Source organism: Gracilinanus agilis, chromosome 1, assembly GCF_016433145.1.
Source record: "Gracilinanus agilis isolate LMUSP501 chromosome 1, AgileGrace, whole genome shotgun sequence".
In the NCBI taxonomy this organism is placed as follows: domain Eukaryota; kingdom Metazoa; phylum Chordata; class Mammalia; order Didelphimorphia; family Didelphidae; genus Gracilinanus; species Gracilinanus agilis.
Genome location: NC_058130.1, coordinates 375,485,770 through 375,512,462, shown reverse-complemented (window position 1 = coordinate 375,512,462; position 26,693 = coordinate 375,485,770). Strand labels below are relative to the sequence as shown.

Here is a 26,693-nt window from a genome sequence, read left to right as displayed (position 1 = left end):
ACTGACAGGTTATAAGGAACATAAGAGCTAGCTGATACAGTGGATAGAGCACTAGACCTAGAATCAGGAAGAACTGAATTCAGACATGACCTCAGATACTAGAGATATGTAACCTTGGGCAAGTCACTTGTTTGCCAGGGTTTCCTCAACTGGAAAATGAGGTTAAGCATCTACCTCCCAGGGTGGTTGTGAGGCTTAAACGAAATATTTTTAAAGTGCTGAGCACAATGCCTGGCACATTAACAAATGTTATATAAATGCTAGCTATTTTTATTATCATCATCATCAATGAGAATGTATGTAAGGCTCTTTGAAATCTCAAATCGCTACATTTCAATTGTTATTCATGTACCTAACTCAGAGACTGAACAGAGCCAACTATCCCTGATTATCGGGCCACAATTCTTGCACAACTTGTCTAGTACAGACTCCCGCCTGGCCACCAGACACTTGATGCTTTGGCCTGGGACCACATGGCCTCCTCCCCAACCCCAGGTCTAGGCAGCAGCTCACTTCCTCCCCTCCTGGCCTCTTTTCAGAGCCATCGCTGCCTTCTGATAGGGTCAGGATTAGGGCGAGGGCTTGAAGCGGCTCTGGATTGGTGGAGAGGAGAGGGCGGGGGAGGGGTGTGTCCTAGCGTTACCGCCTCTCCTTCCAGTCCAAGAAGCCCCTGGGGCATGGTGGTGGGAAGTGGGAGAAATGGAGTTGGAGAGGAAGGGCTTGACCTTCCCTAGGCTTCGGCCCAAGCTTTCTATTCTCCTCCTCCTCTCCCCACACCCCTCAGGCACGGCAAACCCCACTCCCCTGCACGCAGATCAGGTGACCCTGGTCGGATCCCGCCCCTGCCACGTGACGAACTCACGCCAAACTCCCCTTCCAGGGCCCTGGGGTCATCATGGCTGCCGTCAGGGAGGGTACTTATGTGACCAACCTGGTGGGAGGACGAGGGGAACGGGCCCTGGCTCGCCTCCTGCCTCTCCGCGACGCGGCCGGCGGAGACGGTGAGAGGCAGGGTAGGGGAGAGGCGGCGGAGAGGGGGGAGGAAGTTGGGGGGACCCCAAGGAAGTCTGGGCCCCGGCCGAGGTGGGCGATAGCTCCTTTGTCAGTCAATGAAGGAAACCCCGAGGAGCGCGATGGGACTCCGGCTTCCCCTGAGCCCTCCTGAGCCGGGCGCTGCGGTGACCCCCCAAGGGTATCTCTCCTTGTCACCACTACAGTATATCTTTGGCTAAATTACTTTACAGGCTTTGCGCAGCAGTTCAGTAAGATGAAGGGTTTCTCTAGATCAGGGGTTTCTAATTTGCCGTCCACAGGCTATCCTTGCATTTAGTTGGGGAAAAAATTGCAGTATAATTTTTTTTCCCCAGTAAGTATGTGTGTAAATATATGCACGTAAATCACACGCATACACAATATGTATATGTGTATATATTTATACACACATACACAATATGTATATGTGTATTTATAATTTATACACAAATGTTTACATATTACATAAATAATACATAAATATATTTGTAAACATAGAAATAAAATTCATACAAAATGTTAATATGTGCATAAATGTATATATTTATGTATACACATACATGTATAAAGATGTAAAATTTCATACATTTAAAAACATTCTGAGGAGGGGTCCCCAGGTTTTACCAGACTGCCTATAGGGTCCATGACAGCAAAAAGTCAAGAGTCCTGATCTAGAAGATTTTGCATATACCTTCTCCACTGTTCAGAAATTCTATGAGTCTACCCAATCCACTAGTCTTTAAATGGGAGGAGTTCTGGTGACTTAGGGTAGGCAGAAGCTTTGATCAGATGGATTGTAGATTGAGCTGGAAAAGATTTAAGAGATTAAGTTCAACTCCTCTATTTTACAGATTGGAAAAACCTGAGGCTGAGAGAAACTAAGTGACTAGCCAAAGATCCTATAGATAAGGTGTAGACCGGATTCTAAGGCCTTCTGATACCAGAGTAGGCTGAAGCATTACAAATCTAAATGATTTAAAGGTAGCTGAAAAGATATAACAGCAAAGGCACAAAAATATATAACCAGGAGGGTTTTTCTGATGCACTTGTATGCTGCTCCATATAGTTTGTGTGCAAATATTCTGCTTACCAAATTAAATGTTAAAGATATTGAGCCAGAATCTGGTTTCCCTTTAAAATTAATCCCCATTGACTTGACTAAGAGACTTATGATAGAAAAGTATCGAGCAGATATCTTGGTTTTATTTTTAACTGGAAGGAAGAATTGAGTGCTTTGTAAATACATTGCAATCAGAAATATTTTTTTTTGCTGGATTAATTTTTTTCCAATAAAATTCACAAGAAATTATTTCCTCATCCTTAGAAAACTTTCAGTTGATCTCTTCATTCCTACTAAATTCAATTTATATATCTCCTCCCTTTTGTAGTTAATCTCATTGAGAAAATTGTCTATAATTGGAACTATTTCCTTTCTTCATATTCTCTGCAGTTTGACTCTGAACCTCATCATTCAATTGAATCCCCACATTCTAGAGTTATCAGTGATGCTGAGTCTAGTGGCCTCTTCTCAATCCTCATTCTTCCTTACCTCTCAGTCACTTTTGTCACTTGATTTCCCTCTTCTTGATATTCTCTTCTCTCGGTTTTCCTAACCTTCTATTCTGGTTTTCCACCTGGTGGAGACTAAGGAGTGGTGTTACCACTCTCTTCATCCAGGTCACACCCTCCAACTATGTCCTAGGCCAATGATGATATGGCACAGGTGCCAAAGATGGCATACAGAATGCTCTCTGTGGGCACTCAGCCACCCTTCCCCCCACTTCATTTCTAGAAAGGCAGAAGGACTTGGGTGGTGCTGCTCCCCTCCCCCTCCACATTCTGATGACATTTTTCACATCCCCCTCCCCTTTGCCCAGCAACCCAATGGGAGTGCATAGCCGGTAAGGTGGGTGGCTCACTGGCAACAGAACTGTAGGGGGAACAGAGTGCTTGAGCCACTCCCTACCCCCTCTCCACACTTGAGGACATTTCTCACTTCTCCTCCCCCTCTTCCCAGCAGCCCAACTGGAGTTCCACCCTTCCCTATGTGGGGTATGGGGAGGGGCAGGGCACAGTACCTGGTCCTTGGGGATGGGTGGGTGAGTGGGCACAGGCACAAGATCTGACTGTCTTCTGCCTCCACACCTTCACCTGGTGATTTCATCAGCTTCCGTGAATTGAAATATCTCTATTGATGTGATTCTCAGATCTGCTTATCCAGCCATAATCTCTTCCTTACTTCCAGTCTTGCATCTCTGAGATATCTTGAACTGAATGTACCATGTACATCTAAAACTACCATCTTTCTGGTCTCTTAGGCTTGCAACCTAATCATCTCACCCTTTCATGGCATATATCCAATTTGTTGCCAAGCCTGTCTATTTAAATTTGTAATATCTCGTCTATGCCCCCTTCTCTCTGACCCTGCCATTTGCTTGATGTAGACCTTTGTTACCTCCCACTTGCACTATTCCAGTAGCCTATTGGTTGTTCTGTCTGCCTCAGATTTCTCCCCATTCCAATCTACCCTCCAGCTACCAAAATGATTTTCCTAAAGCACAAGTCCAACCATGTCACACTCTAACTCAGGCTTCCTATTACCTCCAGGATCAACTATAAAATACTCCTTTTAGTTTTTAAAGTCCTTAACTTAGCCTTTTCCTATAATTCTAGTCTTCTTAGTAATCTTTATACTTCTCCCAGTATTCAGCAATTAAGTGACAGTGGCCTCCTTGCTATTTGTAAAAAAAAATCTATCTCTAAGAGTTCTTGGATTTTCACTGACTGTCCTCTGTGCTTGGAATTCTTACTTTTCTCAACTCCTGCCTTTCCTGACTTTCTTGAAATCTCATCTAAATCCTACCTTCTACGAAACCTTTTCTACTAGTGTTTCCATCTGATATTGCCTCCAATTTTCTTGTATGTAGATACCTTGTTTGTACATTGTTGTTCGCATGTTATTGGGCAGGAATTGATTTTAGTTTTCTTAATATTTTCATCTCTTAGCAGAGTACCTTGGGCTTCATAAATGCTGACTAACTCAGGTGTCTTGCATCCAGTAGGTACCAAATAAGGTTAAATTGTTGAATTCAGGAGGTACAGTTAATACCCAGCATTGACAAGAGTAGTTTTCTTTTCATTATAATCTGCCAATGATATTTTTCAAAGGTGGAAATGAAATACTTTCAAAGAAAGGAGGAAAACTGTTTTTTCTTTTGTAGGACGACTGAGGAGTATCTATTTCAACTGATCATATGTATTAATAGTTCTAATTTTATTTTATTTTTTAATTTAGAATATTTTTCCATGGTTACATGATTCATGATACCTGCCCCTCTTCCCTCCCCTCACCTGGAGCTGACAAGCAATTCCACTGTGTTATACATGTATCATTGTTCAAAACCCATTTCCATATTATTCATATTTGCAGTAGAGTGATCTTTTAACATCAAACCCCTAATCATATTCCCATTGAACAATCATATGTTTTTCTTCTGTGTTTCTGTTCCCACAGTTCTTTCTCTGAATGTGGATAGCGTTCTTTGCCCTAAGTTTCTCTGGATTGCCCTGGGTCATTGTATTGCTGCTAGTAGAAAAGTCCATTACAGTCAATTGTGCTATAATGTATCAGTCTATGTACAGTGTTCTCCTGGTTCTGCTCCTTTCACTCTACATCAGTTCCTGGAGGTCTTTCTAGTTCACATGGAATTCCTGCAGTTCATCATTCCTTTCAGCACAATAATATTCCATCACCATCAGATACCACAATTTGTTCAGTCATTTCCCAATCGATGGACACCCCCTTATTTTACAATTTTTTGCCACTACAAAGAGCGTAGCTATAAATATTTTTGTACAAGTCTTTTTCCTTATTATCTCTTTGGGGTACAAACCTAGCAGTGGTATGGCTGGGTCAAAGGGTAGGCAATCTTTTAAAACCCTTTGTGCATAGTTCCAAATTGCCCTCCAGAATGGTTGGACCAATTCACAACTCCACCAGCAGTGTATTAGTGTCCCAATTTTTCCACATTGCTTCCAACATTTATTACTTTCCTTTGCTGCCATATTGGCCAGACTGCTAGGTATAAGGTGGTACCTGAGAGTTGTTTTAATTTGCATTTCTCTAATCAGGAGGGATTTAGAACACTTTTTATTGTGCTTATTGATAGTTTTGATTTCATCATGTGAAAACTGCCTTTTCATGTCCCTTGACCATTTGTTGTTTGGGGAATGGCTTCATTTTTTGTAAATTTGACTTATGTATTTGAGAAATTAAACCTTTGTCATAGAGTTTGTTATAAAAATGTTCTCCCAGTTTGTTGCTTCCCTTCTGATTTTGGTTGCGTTGGTTTTGTTTGTACAAAATCTTTTTAATTTAATATAATCAAAGTCATTCATTTTATATTTTGCAATGTTCTTTATTTCTTGCTCTTAAATTCCTTCCTTTCCCAAAGATCTGCCAGGTATACTATTCTATATTCACCTAATTTATTTATGATTTCACTCTTTATCTTTGCCATTTACCTATTTTGAATTTATCTTGGTATAGGGTGTAAGATGTTGATCTAAACCCAAGTTTTCCCATCCTGTTTTCCAGTTTTCCCAGCAGTTTTTGTGAAATAGCAGGTTCTTGTCCCAAAAGCTGGGATCTTTGGATTTATCAAGCACTAGCTTACTGAGGTCATTTACTCCTAGTTTATTCCATTGAATCCACCCTTCTGTCTCTTAGCCAATATTATAAGTGGTTTTTATGACCACTGCTTTATAATACAGTTTTAGATCTGGTACTGCTAAGCCCTTATCCTTCACATTTTTTTCATTATTTTCCTTGTTATTCTTGATCTCTTGTTCTTCCAGATGAACTTTGTTATAATTTTTTTCTAATTCTATGAAAAAGTTTTTTGGTAGTTTGATAAGAATGGCACCAAATAAGTAGATGAATTTGGGTAAGATTGTAATTTTTATTATGTTACCTTTTCCTACCCATGAGCAATTAATGTTTTTCCAGTTAGATCTAGTTTTAATTGTGTGAAAAATGTTTTGTAGTTGTGTTTATATATTTCCTATGTTTGTCTTGTTAGATAATTCCTAAATATTTTATATTGTCTAGAGTGATTTAAAATGGAGATTTTCTTTTTAACTCTTGCTGCTGAATTTTGTTGGAAATATATAAAAATGCTGATGATTTATGTGAGTTTATCTTGTATCCTGCAACTTTGCTGTAATTGTTGATTATTTCCACTAGTCTTTTAGTTGATTTTCTAGAATTCTTTAAATATACCACCTGCAAAGAGTGATAGTTTAGTTTCCTCAGTGCCCACTTTAATCCCTTCAATTTCTTTTTCTTCTCTAATTGCAATCCTAGTGTTTGTAGAATATTAAATAGAGGTGATCATGGGCATCCTAGCTTTACTCCTAATCTTATTGGGAAGGCTTCTAACTTGTCCCTACTGCACATGATACTTGCTGATGATTTTAAATATAAGCTGTTTATTATTTTGAGGAATGGCCCTTCTATTTTTTAGTGTTTTCGATAGGAATGTGTGTTATATTTTGTCAAAGACTTTTTCTGCATCTATTGAGATAATTGTGTCATCTCTTGGTTTGGTTATTGATATGGTCAATTATGTGGATGGTTTTCCTAATATTAAACTATCCTTGCATTCCTGGTATAAATCCCACCTGGTCATAGTGACTAATCCTTGTGATAACTTGGTGTAGTCTTTTTGCTTGTATTTTATTTAAGATTTTTGCATCTGTGTTCATTAAGGAGATTGGTCTATAGTTTTCTTTCTCTATTTTTGGTCTGCCTGGCTTGGGAATCAGTACCATTTTTGTGCCATAAAATGAATTTGGTAAGACTTCTTCTTTGCTTTTTTTGTCAAATCATTTGTATAGTATTGGGATTAGTTGTTCTTTAAATATTTCATAGAATTCACTTGTGAATCCATCTTAACAGTTCTAACTTTTAAAAGCTTGTTTTAATTATGATTTGTTATAGTGTGGTTTTGTAGCCTTTTCCCACAGTCCTAGATTTTTAAATTTGAATTTATAAAAGCATATCAAAAGTCCAATATGAAATTTTTTATTCTTAATTGTTATATATTTATATGTTATATTAAATCATGTTGATAATTATACATCTCATGTTTCATTGTTTTGTTTCCCAAAGTTTTTTCTATTTCCAATTTTTAATCATGCAATGCATATTTCAAAGATGTCAGAATACAAAACAAAGGAAACCGTTAATGTAAATGTTTATGTCCAAAGATAACATGGGAACCACTGGCTGCTGGATTTATTCACACCTTTCTCTCATTAGTTATCATTCAACCATTTACTGTGAGAGGCCTATAGTATCTATTGAATTTCATTCCTAGGAACCTTGGATGAATGGACAGGGAGATACAGAATAGGAAGAAAAGGAACAAGGTAAGGGAGTTTAAGTTAGGGAAAGAAAAGAAAAATTAAGGGTAGAATGGAGCAAAAATATACCTGTATTTGGAGGGACACCAAAAAGATATTTTACTAATTTCTTTCTCCTAGACTTTGATGGAAGAAAAAAAGCTTTCATTAAAACTGGAAAAGAGGAGGTTAAGAAAAGTTCTACTTGTATATGTTTACAAATAGCTCCTAAGGAAATCAGAAATTCAGTAAGCATTTTTATTTTATCATCTATGGCCTGCTAGAAGATAATTTGAGTTGCAGTAGAAAATTAATGCTTTTAAATCAAAGCCTTCAAATGTCCATAATTACTTTGTTATTGAATACTTAGCCAACATTATTAAACATTTTTAAAGTGAGATAACATAATGAAAAAAATATTACAGAAAAAATACCAGTCTTGTAAGAAAAAACAAAGTTTGGAATATATTCAGTGTTTTGTTTCCAATATTAGCTTTAAAGTACATGGTGGGGGCAGCTAGGTAGCACAGTGCATAGGGGGCCAGGCCTTAAATCTTCCCTCACATACTTCCTAGCTGTGTGACCCTGGACAAGTCACTTAACTTTGATTATGTAGCCCTTGCCTTTCTTCTGTCTTAGAATTGATATTAAGACAGAAGATAATTTTAATTAATAAATAAAGTACGTAGTGGGACTGGTGGTGGACCTATTCTAGAAGATAAACTGCAAAGTAATATTTTGGGGAGAATAAAAGGTGGTATTTGATAGGATTTTTTTTAGTTGTAAAGATACTGAATAACCACTGTACTCATCTCTTTTTAACAGATATATTTTTAATTCAGGCTTCTACTTCTCTTGAGAAATTAAAAATCCTTTGTAAAGAAGATGAAGAAAATGTGAATCCATCAACTCTCATTAAGCTTTACACACAGGTAAATTAATTTGTTGTAGTAAATTTCTTGAGTATGAAGCGAGTGTGTGTGTATGTATGTGATAAAGCTAGTTTTTCTTTGATCAAAATTTGTTTCATTTTGCTTGTCAAAGAGCTCTTTATATGAAGTGAAGATAGTTTGTGAAGTAGTTGCTAGAGTGGTGGTTGATGTGGGAAATAAAGAAAAAGATAACTTCCGGCATTTGTGTTTCAAGCACTAGTTTGAGTGGAAAGAGTGAGAGGTTGGAGATAGCCTTGCCCCAAAAAGCACCCAAAGTTTAGGGTCCTTCTTAAAGAAGGAAATTTCATTGTCTCTATATAATATACAAGATGTTCTGTGACATTTTTTTGACTCCAACTTACCTTTTTAGACATATTCTATATTATTCTCCCTTACCTCATTTTCCTTTTAGCCTTACTGGCCTCTACTTACTGTTTCTTATACATTATATTCTGTCTCATACTGGTTGCTGGAATGTTCTCTCCCATTTCTGCCTACATTCAGGTCTCTGCTGGAATGTTACCTCCTACCTGAGACCTTTTCTGATCAATTGGTGCTTAAGTAATTGACCAAGCTACATCTCTTTACAAAGTAGAGCAACAAATGTTTGTCTTCCTTTTTTTTTTCCCTTCATGGCAATAAAGGGGGGATATGTAAACAGATTGCCTTAAAAAATCAGACTGTGGAAGATTATTCTCAAGATTATACTAAAATACTCAAAATATATAGAGCTACAATGACCATACCTAGGATGGAGAGCAAATGACCCCAAAGCTTTTACAACATTTTAGAATTCAGAATCATTTACTAAGGAACATTCTAATTAGTTAGTATATACCTTAGGATTAGACTAAGACATTAAGTAAGAAAAAATAAACACATTGAATCAAAGGAGTTTTTTTTTTCTTCAAAAGATTTGTCCTTAAAAGTATCTGCACTGACCTTTTGTTAAAAAGTTTTTTTTAAAAAATTTGACTATTTTAATCTTTTTTTTTTAGAGGGGGTAAGAAATTCAGTGCTATGAATCTGGGGATTTGACTAAAAACTCAAAAAAAATAGAGCTAGAGGGAGAATTTCAGGCCATTTTAGATGTGTCTCAGTACATAATTTGCCAATCATGGTTTTAAGTTCTCTGTTCATCCGTTCAACTTGGCCTGAGCTCTGGGGGTGATATGGTACATGGAATTTTGGAGTTATCCCCAGGCATGAATATATTTCAGATAAAACTGAATCAGTAAAGTGACTCCCTCTGTCCGAGTCAATACGTGCAGGCAGACCAAAACGAGGAATGATTTCTTTTAAAAGCACCTTGGCAACAAAGGCTGACGTGGCTCGGGCAATAGGAAATGCTTCTGGCCACCTGGTCAGTTGATCCACTATGACCAGACAGAATTTATATTGTCCAGCCTTTGGCATTGTTATGAAATCAATTTGTAGGTGCTCAAAAGGTGTGTAAGCCAATGGACGCCCACCAAAAGCCTTGCCACGAAATGCGTGTTGGTTATATGCTTGGCAAGTAGGGCAAGCTGCACACACTTTAGAGGCTATAGTGGTTATGCCAGGAGCTATCCATACTCTCTTAACAGAGTCCACGATGCCCTGGGTACCAAAATGACCATTTTTATGAATAGATTGGCAAATTTGGCGATAAAAGTGTCTAGGGAGCAAAGGTTTTCCTTCAGAGGACACCCATACTCCATTTATCTGTTTGGCTTTAAATTTTTGCTTCCATTTTGTTACTTCCTTCTCATCATAGGAAAGTGATAAATTTAAGTCATCAGTGGTTGTTAATGCTAAAATTAATTCAGGCCCTTCTATTGCTGCTAGCTTTGCAGCAATATCTGCCCGATTATTTCCCTTAGAGACAGGGTCAGTGCCACCTGTATGAGCAGAGCAGTGAACTACAGCTAGGGCTTCAGGTAGCTGGAGAGCAGAAAGAACTTCATTAATAATTTTTGCATTAGCTATAGATTTTCCAGCTGAGGTTAAAAATCCTCTCTGGAGCCATAACATACCCACTGCATGACATATTCCAAATGCATATCGAGAATCCGTATAAATTGTAGCCTTTTTATCTTTGACAATTATACATGCATGTTTTAGAGCTATGAGTTCTGCGGCTTGAGCACTTAGATTTGAGGGCAGTGAAGCTGACCATACAGTGTTAAATTCTGTAACTACAGCAGCTCCAGTGTAGCGTATGCCATCCCTCATAAATGAAGAGCCATCAGTAAATAAAACTAGATCAGGATTCTCTAAAGGAGTGTCCAGGAGATCGTCTCGAGGCTTTTCAGCCATGGACACTAGTGTTTCACAATTATGTAAAGGTTCTTCTGAAACTGGTAAATCTGGAAGTAAGGTGGCTGGGTTAAGGGTTGTACAACGTTTTAAAGTAATATTTTCATTATTTAGCAAGGTTATTTCATACCTTGTAATTCTCTGATCAGAAAATGCCTGTGTTCTATGTCTTAGCAGTAATGCTTCCACTTCATGTGGGCACATAATTGTTAATGGGCATCCCAATACTAGATCAACAGTTTTTGTCACTAACAGAGCTGTGGCAGCTACACCTCTAAGGCATGGTGGTGCACCTGCAGCTATAGGGTCTAGCTGAGCTGAATAATAAGCAATTGGACGCTGGTATGGTCCCAAAGTTTGGGTTAAAACACCTGAAGCTACTCCTCTACGCTCATGTACATATAAAGTAAATGGTTTGTTATAATCTCGGATGCCTAGAGCAGGAGCAGACAGAATAGCTTGTTTTAAATTCGATAGAGCTAACTTGTGTTCTGGCTCTAATTTAAGTGGTTCAGGGATTGAATCTTTTGTTAATGCTATAATGGGTTTAGTAATTTCCCCATAGCAAGGGATCCATTGTCTGCAGAAACCTGTTGCTCCTAGGATTGCTCTTAAGTGTTTTTTAGTGGTAGGATTGCTCAATTTTTGAATATTTTCAATGCGCTTAGGGGATATGTGTCGTGCACCAGCTGTCAAGATGAACCCCAAATATTTCACTCTGGGGAGACACCACTGCACTTTTTCTTTTGCTATTTTATGTCCTCTTTTATGTAACTCTAAAAGAAGATGTTTACTATCTTCCTGGCATGTTTCAGCATCAGGTGAAGCCAGGAGCAAGTCATCTACATATTTAATCAATTTACTATTTTTAAATATTATATTTTCTGTATCTTGGCTCAAAATCTGTGCAAAAATACACGGGCTCTCACAATATCCTTGGGGAAGACGCCCCCAGGACCACTGAGAATTATTCCAGGTAAAAGCAAATATATGTCTGGAATTCTCATGAATAGGAATTGAGAAGAAGGCTGAGCACAGGTCCACAACCGTAAAGTAAGTGGCTGTGCTGGGAATAGAAGAAATAATTGTGTTTGGGTTTGAAACCACTTGGTGTCTCTTTATAACATGATTGTTTATAGCCCTTAGATCCTGAACAAATCTATATTGGGGTTTTCCATCTGGGCCTAATTTCGGCTTCTTGACAGGTAAAATAGGTGTATTATATTCTGACTTGCACGGGATTATTATTCCTTGCTCAATTAGTGAATTTATCACTGGGGTAATTCCCTCAATGGCTTCTTTTGATAAAGGGTACTGAGGAATGGAGGGAGCTGGTCCTCCTTTTGTTCTAATCTGAACAGGTACAGCTGATTTAAGTAGGCCTACATCAGTAGAAGATGTAGCCCATAGAGACTCTGGGATATCATCTGGGATTTTAAAAATGGGTGGCTCTTTTACTTCCTGCTCTTCTGAAAGAAGTACAGGGAGTAGGTTTAAAGAGTCCTCTGGCAATTCCAGTGACATAGAACCATCTGGATTACAAATTATTGTGGCTTTAAGTTTACATAATAGATCCCTTCCCAGTAAATTTGTGGGGGATCCAGGCATTAAAAGAAAGGAGTGTTCTATTGATAAAGGTCCAAGGCTTACCATACGAGGAGAAAGTTCTGGGACCTTTTGAGATGTCCCTGATACCCCTACTACGTTTAGAGAGCCAATAGAATTACAGTTTACATCTGGTTTGCTCACCAGTACTGATCTTGAAGCCCCAGTATCTAATAAACAATCATAACATGAATTACCCACTTTTAGGGTTACATAAGGTTCCTTACTATTTGGGGGGGAATGTATAGGGATAATAGGCATTAGAACATCCTGGTCGGGAAAGTCAAAGGTTTCCCTTTCTGATTCCAAAGCCGTCCCTCCCCCCATGCACCTTCATAAAGATGCTTGGGCTCCATGGGCACCCCCCTGAGGGGCATTAGCACCCTGATTAGTTCGGGGGCGAGCTCCACTTGAGATATACTGTTGTGGGGTCATTTGGTATGAGCTATCATCATCCCGAGGTTTATTTTTAGCATTTCTATCATGCCTAAAATTGCTATTCCTGGAATCATCATTATTATTGTTGCTATTCCTGTTTCTGTTGTTATTCCTATAGTTATCTGTTGGCTGGGTATTATTTCTGAGTAGTCTCAAGAAAGTCCTACAAATCCCCATTGTATGGCCCTTCCTTATACAGAAATAACAGAAAGCAGGCTGATTGTTAGATTCTTGGAGAGGGGCTATAATCTCTCCTTTATTTTTTAGTTTTGCTTTTAGCATTTTATTTTCTGCCTTTAAAATATCTATCGAGTCAGTATCATCCTCCTGTTCTCCTTCTTGGCTTCTAAAAACATAAGATGCTGTCTTCCTTAATTCTTCAAGGCTCATTTTATCCCAACTTGGGCAATGAGTCTTAAAATAGTCTTTGACTACTTTGCAGGAATTTTCTACAAATTGTCTACGTACATGTTTTAATTCCCGTTCTACGGTTAAGTCAAGGTCCATATATATCCTTGCAACCTCAATCAGTCTGTCCATAAAATGGGACGGAGTTTCATCGGCACGCTGTTTAGTTTTTTCGAATTTGTCCCACATGTATCCTGTGTCAGCACAAGCTTTTATAGCTGTTAATAATGCTTGCCTGCCATCATGTAATTTTTTAATATCTGTTGGAGAGTTGTAATTCCATTTTGGATTTTTATGGGGCCAGTTAGGTGTGTCTTTACTCTTATTACGATTGGCCCGATTAATGATCCTCTCTTTCTCACCATGTGTCAGAATTGCTCCTAAAACATTTTCAACGTCCTGCCAAGTAGGGTCATAAGTATCAAATATATTTTCTAATGTTTTTAAAACTAAAAATGGTTCTTTTTCAAAACTAGGCATATTCTTTTTCAATCCAGCTAAATCATCAGGGCTGAAGGGAGTAAAGTGTTTTACAGATACCAGGTCTCCTTCAGTATTAAAAGTAGGTACTTCTCGTAAAGGAAATAGTGTTGTGCTATCCTGAATGGCAGGGAATGTATGTCCTGCAGCAATAGCAGTAGCCCTGATTGTCTGTAGGAGGGGCTGAGGGGTGGGTTGGACAGGTTGAGGAGGTGGGAGCAGGACAGGCTGGGGATGGAGTGGTATGGGTTGGGGAGGGGGTGGGATAGGTTGGGGGAAGGGGACGGGTTGAGGAGGAGGCAGTAGGGGTTGGGGACAGGGGATGGGCTGAGGAGAGGGTGTGTCAGGAGCGCTTTCATAGGAGGAATCCTCGAAAGCAGAACTATGGAGGAATAATTCTCTCTTTTGTTGGAACTTCTTTTTAAACTGTTTCCTCCTTCTTAAATGCTTAGCATGGTTTTTTATATAAGCCAGCAGTTGCTCTTGGCCCTCTTTCATATTTCCCATTTCCTTTTCTATCTTACTAAATCTCTCTGATTTAGTGTCATCCAGCTTCTCTGTTATATTTCCTATTTCCTTCTCTATCTTACTAATTCTCTCTGAGTTAGTGTCATCCAGCTTCTCTGGCAGTTTCTTTTGAGAGAAGTAAAGATAAACTATTCCGCCTACTATCAGTATTATCACACTTACTATCACACCTACATACAGTGCATCAAACAGCCCTTGAAATGTATTGTCTGGTGTTACTTTTCCAAAACAAATCAACGTAACAGTCCATAATATGGACTGGATCCAGCGTCTTATAGTTTGAATTCTAGTATTTATTTCCTCAGTAATGGTTGGAACCCACCACATTCTTACTCACAGTAGATATCACTAGTGGGTAAGGTCTTCCTTTCACTAAGGGTTGGGCTATAGAACTAGTTGTATTGTTTTGGGTCAAGACTTCCTTTTGTTCCTGCCTGGCTGAGGACAAAGGCTATAGCCTGAGGCTGAGTACTAGAGATAAAGCTCTTTGAGGGTAGGCAGGGCTTTTTGCCTGAGGCAAAAAGTTGGGAGTGTCTTTCAAAAGCTAATTTTGGTTCTGGGAGGCTCTATTCTATTGTAAAAGTCTGAAAAATTTCTTTTCTTTAAAGTTATGTGCCTTCTACTGTGGGGGAGAAAGAAAATGGCTTTTTAAATTCTAGCTGGCCCCACCAGGCTTTTGCTTTTTCTAGATTTTAAAACTAAAAGTATGGTTTGAAATAGAACAGAGTTTTAGCCTATTTGTAGCCTAAAAAAATTTTACTCTCCCTAATTCTACTAAATAAGTCTAGTGCCTCCTGCTTCTATTTGGCTGCTTTTAAATCTTATTCAGGTGTGCTCCTGGCCTGGCTAGGAGAACTGAGCAGTCCTTCCCAGGTGTGGCCAAGGCCTCCTACTAGGCTTAGTTCTTTCCTTAAGACAAAGAGGCAACCTAGCTAAATTTTCAGGGCCCCGGTTTTTTGATCTCACCAGTCTAGCAGCTTTATATCGACCGAAGCTCCACTGCGTGCTGTGAGAAGGCTGACTTAAGGATAGGTATAAAGAAGAATTCAAGAAAATTCAGGAAGATTGAGGAAGTTCGAGAGACCAAAGTGGTCAGCCAAATTGTAAGAATTAAAATTTAGTTATTATAGCTATATATTAAAAATATGTGGCCGCCAGGAATCAACAATTCAGGTTGATTCCGTAATTAAATCAGACCCAAGTCAGCATCGGGTTGAGGAGTTTATTTACAGTAGTGCTAAGTCTAAAATCCTATGAAAAGTGAAACCAGAGGAAGAAGACATTACAAGAGATTATCAGGAAACGCAGAATTCCAGTTTTCAAAGATTTATTTAGAGACAGAACCATAAACAAAACCAGAAAATTATTAACTAAGAAATTTAATCAGTCTTGATGTACAAATGTACACATAAACGCATTCATTTCTTAATACTTTTTTATGAAGTTTGGAGTTGTGGATGAACATGCAAGGAAGTGGGGAGATCTCTAGCCCATCATATTTGAAAGGTTAGATGTTGAATTGTCGAAAATCTTAGAATAAACCTCTTTGGTAACTCTTAGTCTTATTTTATTCTCCTGATATTTGCATGGGTCCTATATACTTCATTGGACTAAATATCCATGGATACAGGAAAAATTACTTAAGTTCACCTCTTGTCCAGCCAGTGCAGTTAGTGCTTACACATGGTGGATACTCAGTGGTTGTTGAAGTGAACTTTTGGAGGTAAGGCTCATTTCTCAGGAGAGTCAAATAGGCTTGCATGGCTGCTTTGAGGGAAAAATTTTTCTGTGTTTTCTTTTTACCACCACTATTACTAATACCTTACCTCCATTTGTTTTTGCTCACATGAGTTTCTCCTCATCAGTTACCATCTTATATTGTTACTATCTTATATTGGACACCTTATTTAAATATTTCCCCTGTCTCGTCTCTCTAGGCTATATTGGACATGACATATTTTGAAGAGAATAAACTGGTAGATGAAGATTTTCCAGAAGACACTTCTTTACAGAAAGTAAAGGAGTTAATCACTATTCTTTCAGAACCAGAAGTTGTAGTTAAAGAAAGTAGTCAGCATCTAAAAGTAAGTACAGAGCTACTCTGGATTTTATTGAAACATGGATAATCCTTAAATTTTATTATTCTTACCCCTAGAATACGTATTCTATCCTGAGTAGTGATTGAATAGGAGACACTGTACCAGATCTGAAGTTACATTACAAAGCAATTTTTGTCAAAATGATTTGGTAATAGTTAAAATCTAGAGAAGTTGGTATGTTGTTTGGATTTTAATCAATAAAGAATATGAGACTTTTTCTCTGAAATAACATTATTTCTTAATGGGGGCATGCAATTCCTATTAACAAAGAATAGATCTTTTCCCCCCAGCCTCCTTTCTTAAAAAAGCCAGAGTGAATCTTGCATCTTCCCTATAAAGGAAGTTATATCCTTTTTCTGATTTGCCTGAAAGCTTGACCTTAATACATCCCCTGACAGTTCCCATTGGTGGATATTTCAAAAGAAGAGGTGGAGTTAGAGACTTGAATGATTTCATCCATCATTATTTCATCACAGGGGAGACATGTCTTTGACTCTACAGGGAAAAAGCCAGCATAAGCTTTTCTAGTGATATGGCTGACCCATCTTACTTTAAATGAGTCAAGGTTTAATAGCTACAAGAATTTAAGCAACATGCTCTTCTTTGGAAAATGCATTTCTGGGGCCTTATAGAGCTCAGCTTCCAGCAGTCTTTGGCTAGAAAACATAAATGGACTTAAGCAGGTTTTTGGTGCCTTTTATCCTTTGATAACCTGTCGAGATCTATTTATCATCTCCACATAATCTAATAAGGATGGCTTAGTTGATAAGGAGTAAATGACACAGAAGATCTTTTAGCTCATGCTTCTAGCTCTGTCTCTGGCAGCATGGAGTTTATTATATGTACTTCAAGACTCACTTCACACAAAAGAATCCCCTGAAACTTTGCGTTTGCGCAGAAGTTACAAATTATGTCATATCAAAACACAAAGATTCTCAATGGCTTCCAAATCGAACAAGGCTAAGGCTAAATTTTGACTGGCCCATTATCGTAAGCTAAGTCTGAGAATACTTTCTCAGAGATGAATAGTCCCCACTGGAGGAGGTTTTGTCTAAATTTTGTCCAGTATTGACCTTGACTTGTCTAGAAACTACTTTTGAAACAAAAACAGTTGTATTTCTGACCAAAGGAGAGAATATTAACCTCTTGACTGTTGTTTTGCTAGGAGTTTAAAGCTTTTCATTAAGGCCACAATACTTAGGTGTGGATCACAAAAGGGGTCAAAAGAGCAGACTCAGATTTTTATCTATTTGAGACTGTTTCTCTTATTGGCTTCCCACAGTAACCCAAATCTAGATGATATATTTAGTAAGGACAAATAGGGCTTTACAATGAGAGTTCTTGTTTGGAGTAAATTACTTTAGCTTGGAAGCCACTGACCTTCAAAAACCTAAGGTTTAAGAAAGGTTTCAAATAGAATTATTACTAATACAACATTACTTTCCTCATCGATCAGCAAAGCAGATTAGGTATATAACATACAAAAACAAGGCTAGGAATCATTCTCTAAAAAGACAAATGGTGTTATTATAATTTGGGTGTTATAGATACTGATGGGTCACAAATGTAAAGTAATGATCTCAAAAGGTCAACCCTAAGTGCAGTTTGACACAGTAGGAGAAAGTGTTGAATCTTCTTACTTCAATAACTAGATAACTTTCTAATAGTTGATTGGTACTACAGCTTGAGAACTGAATGAATCAGCTGATTGGTGACCAAGCTGACCAGATCCAACTAAATCCTTAAGAAACTAATGAAGATGGCTGTGTTCTCTTAATTACTAAACTAGTAGACTTGTTTGTGTTAGGTCTGTCAAGACCAATTCGTTTAGATAACTGGTTCTGACTGCAGATTTGACTCACAATATGATTTGAGGATTGATAAATTGAAATCTTCTTCCCTAACTACCAAGATGACTTCTTCAATTGACGCCCTCTTTCTGGAACCTTGAGAATCACAGACAGGTTTAAAGATGGTTTCTTTGTAAATGATTTAATGTTGGTAAATATAGGTGGAAAGGGAAAATGGGGTTAATGATGGAAAGTGGGAATAGGATTTCTAAGTTGAATCTAAGTTGATGAGTAGTTGTTGAATCTCTCAGATAATCAATTGATAATCAAGAGCCTTTGGATGGCTTGATAGCCTGGCCAGGCCAGAAGACCTGACCCCTTTTGACTGAAGTTTTGCTTAGCTGATGATGGTTTAGTTTTGGAATAAATCTTCTTGATGATGTAATTATCAGAGAACTGAAGTTGATAGATAAGGTTGAATGTATTTCTAGTTGATAGTGATTGAGAGTAATATCAGAATTAACTGTGCCCCTAGCCTAAGCCTAAAACACCTCCCTCCTTTGCCCAGTTTTATCTCAAGGACTGAGACTGGGAGTGGTCCAGGTTTGTCCCTTATATAGGCAATTTCCAACTGCCCCTTGGGTCAAGTCAGGCTCATGCCACCTCAGTTCATTCTGATTACATTCAGGTAACTGGCAATCAAGCCTGACCCCAACATGGCTGCTATTAAAAATCCTTACAATGGTCAAATGATATGAATAAGCAATTTTCAAAGGAAGAAATCCAGGCTATCAAAGCCCATATAAAAATGCACCAGATCATATCAATAATTAGAGAAACAGAAATGAAAACAACTTTGAAATTCTACATCACACCCATCAGATTGGCAAAGATGACAGAATAGTAAACTGACAGATGTTGGAAGTTTTGGGGATATATAGGCACACTGATAACACTTGTTGCAATTGAACTTAAATGGATTTCTAAGGTTCCTTGCCAGACTAAAATCCTAGGAAAAGAGACCAGAGGAAGAAGAGATTATAACAGATTATAAGTGGATGCAGAATTCCAGTTTTTAAAGATTTATTTAGTGAGAATCACAACCAAAAGCAGAGAATCATTAACTAATAAATTTAATCAGTCTTGGTATACAGATGTTAATTGTAACTAAATGTTACATTAAATGTTAATACAATTGTTGATGGAGTTTGAACTACCCCAAATTCACTATAGGATATGTGTCCTTTAACTCCGCAATACCTCTATTAGGCCTATACCTCAAAGAGATCAAATGAAGAAAAGGACTTATGTGCAAAAAAATATTTGTGGCTGAACAAATTGTGGTATCTGTTGCTGATGGAATACTATTGTGCTGAAAGGAATAATGAACTGGAGGAATTCCATGTGAACTGGAACAACCTCCAGGAATTGAAGCAGAGTGAAAGGAGAATATTATACACAGAGGTGCAGTCAGATGTAATGGACTTCTCTACTGGCAGCAATGCAATAATCCAGGACAATTCTGAGGGGCTTATGAGAAAGAACTCTATTCACATCCAGAGAAAGAACTGTGGGAGCAGAAATGCAGAAGAAAAACAACTGCTTGATCACATCATTCAAAGGGGATATGATTGGGGATGTAGACAGTAAGCAATCACCCTAATGCAAATATTAATAATATGGAAATATGTCTTGATCATTGACACGTGCAAAACCCAGTGAAATTGCTCTTTGGCTAGGGGAGAGAGGTGGGAGGAGGTGAGGGAAAGAACATGAATCATGTAACCGTGGAAAAATATTCTAAATTAATTAAATAAAGATTTTCAAATCACAAAAAATAATATTTATTTATAGCAGTTCTTTTAATAGCAAAAACTGTAAACTAAGGGGTGACCACCTGTTTTGGAATGTCCAAGCAAATTATGATGTATGAATGTACATTATTATGTAACTGAAGATTATTAAGCCATTAGAAGTGACAGACTGGATCATTTCAGAGGAATTGGGAATAATAATACCTGTATCATGCTTTAGGGATATACATATATTATCTCATTTGTTCCTATTAATAACTTGAGAAGTTGGTGCTATTGAAGTGTCCTCATTTTATAGATGAGGAAAGTGAGATTTAGACAAGATAGGTGACTTGCCCAGAATCACATAGCTAGAACGAGTTTCAGTTAGAATTTGTACTGAGGGTCTTCCTGATTCCAAGTCAAGAACTCTATCCTTTGTGTCTAGTTGCTAACTCTAGTTGCCATCAAGAATACTTCTGTGAATTGAAAGAAAGTAAAGTGAGTAGATCTGGGCAAATTATTTATACAAATAACAACATGATAAATAAAAACAATATAAAAGACTTTAGAGCTGTGATCAGTACAGTGACAAAGCCTGATTCTAGAGGACTGAAGCTGAAGCATTAAACCTATCTCTTACTGAAGAGATGATGGATTTAAAATGCTAATCAAGATATATATTTTTCGGGGGCAGCTGGGTAGCTCAGTGGAGTGAGAGTCGGGCCTAGAGACAGGAGGTCCTAGGTTCAAACCCGGCCTCAGCCACTTCCCAGCTGTGTGACCCTGGGCAAGTCACTTGACCCCCATTGCCCACCCTTACCAATCTTCCACCTATGAGACAATACACCGAAGTACAAGGGTTTAAAAAAAAAAGATATATATTTTTGGACATAGCCAATGTAGGAATTTGTTTTACTTGAATATATATTATTGTTTATAAGAGTTTTCTTTTTACTTGTTTTAATTATTCAAAAGGGAGGGAGCAGTGAGGAGAGAAAATAAAGGCTTGCTAACCAGAAAAATATTAGGTTAAATTTTTTAAAACTGTTAAATGCTAAGAAAAAAATAGAAGAAAGTTATATTGTAACTTGATTATACATGTTTTTCATTTTTATATTTTCCACACACATTTTAGAATATTAGCATAATAAACTATATTAGAATAATGTTTTAATTTTTAAAAGCATTATTACATACTGTTTTACAAAACTCAGTACTCTTATTTTCTCAAAAAATGTTAATTAGTGGTTTCCTATTCAATACCACTTTATTTGAATTTTTTTATAGCTAATATAGAACTGTCCTGCTTTAAGAAAATCCAGAATAAAAGTCATTGTATAAATTAGGGGATGACATTCAAATTCTATTACAAAAGGATTATTCATAATAAATTATTTTAAATAGCAAGACTTCATATTTCAAAGATCATCATAAAATTATCCATCTAGAGCTGGAAAACTATATCATTTTATAGATGAGGAAACTGAGGCCCAAAGTGCTGAAGGAACTTTCCCAAGGTTACACAGCTAGTATATGAGGCAGAATGTGAACCTAGGTCCAACACCAACAACCACCACACACACACACACACACACACACACATCCACAAAACCATACTACTTCTTAAGTTTCATTTAAAATTGATTTAATTTGTTAAAAAATACTTTTTTGTCCTAAGGTTGTTTTGGGTCACATACCTCATTTCATGTTTGTTTTATTACTTTATTATAGAGGAGCTAGAACAAATGTACAGTAATGATCTATCATATTTTAGGCAATAGAAAAGTTCCTGAAAATTTGAGTATAATTGATATGGAAGTATATTTTGAATTCATAAGGAGGTTTCTCTGATTGTGTTCTACAAAATTATCATTCTGTGTAAGTAACAGTCCTGTGAGAAAGTGTTTTTACTAGTGACATTTTTCCAATTAATATTTCACAGGGAAAGGAGTATGTATGGAAATATATTCTTTGAAATAAAATCTACTGATTCCATTTTTAGAATAGGGAGCTCTTACCAGCATTATGAATTATTTCAACATATTTCAAGCCCCCTAATATTTTGCTGGCAAATTGGTTTGGAAAAAACTTACTGTTAATATTTTAGAGAAGAATTCTTCAAAACTAATGATTTCTCCCTGATTTACTATTGTATAAAATGGATATTTTGCTGTTTAATCTAATAAGGTGCAAGTGTTGAATGATAACACAGTTGTTTAAATAAAAAATTTGTAAGGCATGTGAAAGTTAAAATATCTTCATTCAGTAATATTTTGCTTTCAGCACTCTGATATGCTTGGGCCAGAACTACTAGAATGTCTTTATTGGAGACGAGGAGCCCTACTCTATATGTATTGCCATACTGTGACAGCAAGAGAAGAGGGGCAGTCAAAAAAGAGAGATGTGCTTAAAAAGGTAAAAAGCTATATGTCATTATGGGTATGTTGTATGGTATAGATCCTTGGTTTCAAAAAAATTCTTTTTTCTCATTTAGAAGCAAAATATTTCAGTCTTTCTGACAACATTTATTTGGTCAAGCCAAAACACATTTGGTTAATAAATCTTCATCCTTGTTTAGAGTCCTGTTTATTTATAGCTTCTAAGTGAAAAGAAAAGAAAGCAGGCTTATACCACAATAATCAAGATTTAGACTAAGAAATAATTCCCTGACATTTAAAAATTGAAATTATTTCCCAGGGAGGAAATGAAGTCTTCTTAGAATGCAAGATAGATTTTATTTTTACTCTAGTTTGATTATATGTGAAAAGAGAGGGATAACGAAAGAACTTTATTGATGACTACCATGTATTGTGTGGTTTTGCTTATTTAAGGAATGTGCCAAGCGCTATATCATGTCTTGCCATTTTGAACAAACCCAATTCTTAGATACTTGTTGCTATGATGGTTGATAGATTAATATTCATGTCATCATTATGCATATCTAGAAACAGTTATCTGGAAAGGATCTGACCTAGCTATATGTCCTAGAAGTCAGTATGTGCAAAGTTTGTTGATTCAACAAAATTAGGTTGTGGCTGGGTATAGCCTTTTTGTTGATGGAGATATTAACTTTTTTCAGTAATTGCCATGGCTAGTTTTTTGTTATATCATAGACATTTTGAGCAAAGATGAAATGTCTTTACGCCATTAAAATGAGCATGAACCAAAGTTAAAGTCTAAAGTTTTAGTGACTGCATATAACTTGCAATTCTCTACTTTCCTTTAGTGCCTTATTGATGGAATCAGGTACTTACTAAAGATGTTTACTTTTCGATGTCCTCTTCACCTAAATGAAGAAGTATCTTTTCAAGACACAGACACAGCTAAGTTACTTAGTGAAGGTAATCTGATCTTTATGTGTGTGTTTAAAGATTTTAAAAAAGATTTTATGAATACTTTTATTTTAAGATTCTATGAATATTAAAATTATGGATTTTACCATGAACCAGATAAAGTTAGATGAGATTAGACTCGCAAGTATTATTTTTTCTTAGAATTTAGTTGAATATAAGAAATTTTTCATAAGAGAAATCTGTGAAATTATAGATAGTTCTCTTAAATTGTAAGAATGAGATATTCAGATCAAATGTAGATTTCCCATTAAAGGAAAACAGAATGAATTTTATTTCTTTTATATTGATTTCGATAAGTGATTTTCATAATAATGATAGGTTACATGTATGTAGAACTTCAAGATTTTAAAAGTATTGCCCTCACAGTAGTCTCGTAAGGAACCTGGTACTAGACATATCCTCACTTTACAAATGAGGAAACTGAGACTCAGCATTCACCATTAGTTCTTAGGGAGGCTACTGTACACATTGTAAATTTGGCAATTTTCTACAGGGTATAACAAGTTTTTATAACTATAAAAAGACTTTACTTTCTTTCATTTCAAGGGAATGATTATTCCTTAATTTGTCATTGTATAAAAATAGATTTTCCCCTATTTTCATTTTTCTAAAGTTAAGATTCTTATGAACTGTCCCATTATTTACTCTTTTGAAGCTAGAAGTAATGACTTTGGTTTAAAATGTAGCGACTTGTTTCTCCAAAGAGTTTTTCTAGCATGTGTTAATAATTTGGGTATATGTATGCTTTAGCTACTGCTTCTATGCAATTGTAATAGACTGCACTATAGTAATTCATTGAAATGTTACTTTTTATTTACAAAGTATCTTTAATTTGCAAAGTTCAAAATACATTTGATTTCATTTGTCTTTATTATATTCTGCGATGTTCTCTAAAATCAGAAATGTTAGAGAAGAGAGAGCTTTACCTTTAACTGCCTAAAGGTTAATTAACAAAGCCAAAGACTATATACTTTTTCAAAAAGATGATACTCCTTTTTATAGAAAACTTTCATCTCAAACACTTACTAAATGTATGACTAAGGTAAGTCACAACCTCCACATTAAGTGAGAATATCTTGCCTATCTGTTTAAAGTAAAGTAAGATTCTATTTGATTGTACTTTGGCTCTTTGCCTCCACTATAGTCCTATTCTTTGACTCATTGATTCATAGAGGTGGCCTTAGTTTTCAGAGGCTCCACCAGCAGAGTGTTAGATTTGGCACTGAACTCTGTGTGGGCATCATTGGAGAACTAACCTAGTATCAGAAATTTATTATTAGGAGATGTGTCATTTTTTTCTATAGGTTTTGTGTGTTGCCTGTTTAGCTTTAGTGAGGGTGAAGGTTACATTGCAATGATGAAATCATAAATACTTCACAGTACTGAAAAATTTGTTGCCTCTAAATAGTTAATATTCATTTTATAGGACCTACATCTTTATTCCACATCAGCTGCCTATATGGGTGGTCATCCTTTAGAGTTCATTGCGCCCCCCTTCTCCCCCACCAAGCTGTACCATTTTTATTCTCTGAACTCTGAAAATTCCCATCTCAGATCCCAGTCCCCTGTCTTTCCACCTTCATTTGCTTCATTCTTCTTAAACCTAATCTTCAACCTTACTTCAGCCTCTAGTCCTTGTGTAATTCTTTTTTCTCTTAATCCATCATCCTCTTTTGGTCTTGAATTACTCTCTTCACTTTATTGATCTTATACCTAAAAGTACTCTACTGTTGGACCCCCTAATGCCTGTTCATTCCTTGTCACTTTGCAAACCTCTATCATCTCTACCATCTGCTTCATCTGCCTTCCCTATGAAGATTGAGTCTAGTACAAAATTGTTGTCTAATCTCAGCCCAGCCCTCATTGCTTCGTGGAGATCCTCTTATTCTTTCCTGATAGACTTCTTTCTAAACCTGTTCCTCAAATACCTCTTTCTCATCCCATTCAGTAAGCAATCTTGCCTCCTGTTCATTATCATCTTTGTCATCATCTCTCCTACTTTTATAACCTCTATACATCTCTTTTCCTTTGCCTCTTAGGAAGAGGTATCCTTGCCAAGTGGCTCTCTTCTCTTTTTGATCCTATCTCTTACCTAGGTGACTACCCAATCAGTCATTCCTTCTTTAATTTTCAGTCTCTCCATCTCTACTAGTTTCTTCTCTGTCCCCTACAAATAAGCCTGCCTGACCTGTACTTCTTTCTATCTATCTACCTTTAAGGTACTGTCTTTTTCATAAATCCTTCCTGAATCCTCCCAGTTATTAATGTTCTCTCTGCTCAAATCACTGTATTTATTCATCTCTTATACAATGATCAGTAGATTATCTGAAAACAGAGACTAATTTGTTTTTTCTTATACCCCTAGTGCTTCTCATAGTGTTTTGTACATGGTTGGTACTTAGTAAATGTTTATTGAATATTTTTTGAGATTTTATCCTTTTATAATTCATCAAACTTTATTATCATTAGAATGACAATTAAATTATACTTGGAAACTATCTAGAAAGTTCAGTGGGATAGTCTAGTTAAGTTTCTGGTTAATTAAAAGATTTAGTTTTGTTTCATCAACTTTTGCTGAAAACATTTCTAAAATGTTTTCTTTTTCATACCTTTTCTATAAGCATATTAGTATATATATGTGTATATTAGATATGGAAAAGTAGTATATTAATATACATGTATATTAGGTATAGTAAATTTTCTTTTATTCATTAAGGTTCTCGCAATGCTTCTTTATCATGATTATGAACATCAGTGAGTTGCATAGTATGCTATAGAAGGAAGATATATGACTTTAGATTGAACTTTGTAGATCTTAGAAATTTTACAGAAACGTAGTTCTGGCAGTTTGTTGTATTGTAGTATACCTTTCCCAAAAATGAAATATAGAAAAAGAATTCTGTTTAGAATTCTGTGTTTTGATTGATCACTTGTGGCTATTTGAAGCTTTGTCATACATAGGAAGAATTCCTAAAAATATAGAGATTATTACCAACAGTTAAAAGGAAATGTTTAAAAATTTAATTTTCTAATTCTAAATGCAACTTAAATGATTTTTCTAGGAGTATTCAGTGACACTCATTTGCTGGCTACGATGTATACTGGAGAAATGTGTTATTGGGGACTGAAGTATTGTGTAAATGAAGAGCCAGAAAACTGTGACATAGACACTAATGGATCTGGGACAAGCAGCTCTTCACTCAAAGAATCCTTGGATTTTCGAAAAATAGGAGAAAATATTTTAAGAAAGTATATATCTATATGTGAAGGACCCTTGAAAGGACAAGCATGGAATACAACAAATGCAAAGAAAATACTAGACTTCTTCCAACATTGCCATCACTAGAACATTCCTCTTTTTTTTTTTCTTAACTACAGAGAGATTTTTTTTTCAAGAATTCTGGAAAATAAAAGTCTTACTGCCTCTGAACTGATGTACTTTTAGCTCACATTATGCAATGTAGTGTGGTTATGGTTTTTTTTGTTTATTAAGCTATCAAAATCATTTGATTAAAAAAAATTTAAACTT

General features: G+C 36.5%; 1 protein-coding gene across 1 annotated transcript; it reads left to right on the top strand.

The window, feature by feature from the left end:
• Positions 1 to 895: 895 nt before the first annotated feature.
• RIMOC1 (RAB7A interacting MON1-CCZ1 complex subunit 1) lies at positions 896 to 26,693 on the top strand. Its single transcript, XM_044657761.1, has 6 exons — positions 896 to 1,001; positions 8,263 to 8,369; positions 16,064 to 16,210; positions 22,095 to 22,226; positions 23,038 to 23,152; positions 26,227 to 26,693. The coding sequence occupies exons 1-6, from the start codon at positions 896 to 898 to the stop codon at positions 26,508 to 26,510; spliced, it is 891 nt and encodes a 296-aa protein (XP_044513696.1). The 3' UTR covers positions 26,511 to 26,693.

Bases quoted from the DNA above. Each gene is read 5' to 3' on its own strand.
- RIMOC1 (XM_044657761.1), top strand. From the start codon at position 896: ATGGCTGCCGTCAGGGAGGGTACTTATGTGACCAACCTGGTGGGAGGA. The intron at 1,002-8,262 runs GTGAGAGGCAGG...TCTTTTTAACAG, and splicing joins CGACGCGGCCGGCGGAGACG to ATATATTTTTAATTCAGGCT. The intron at 8,370-16,063 runs GTAAATTAATTT...TCGTCTCTCTAG, and splicing joins TCATTAAGCTTTACACACAG to GCTATATTGGACATGACATA.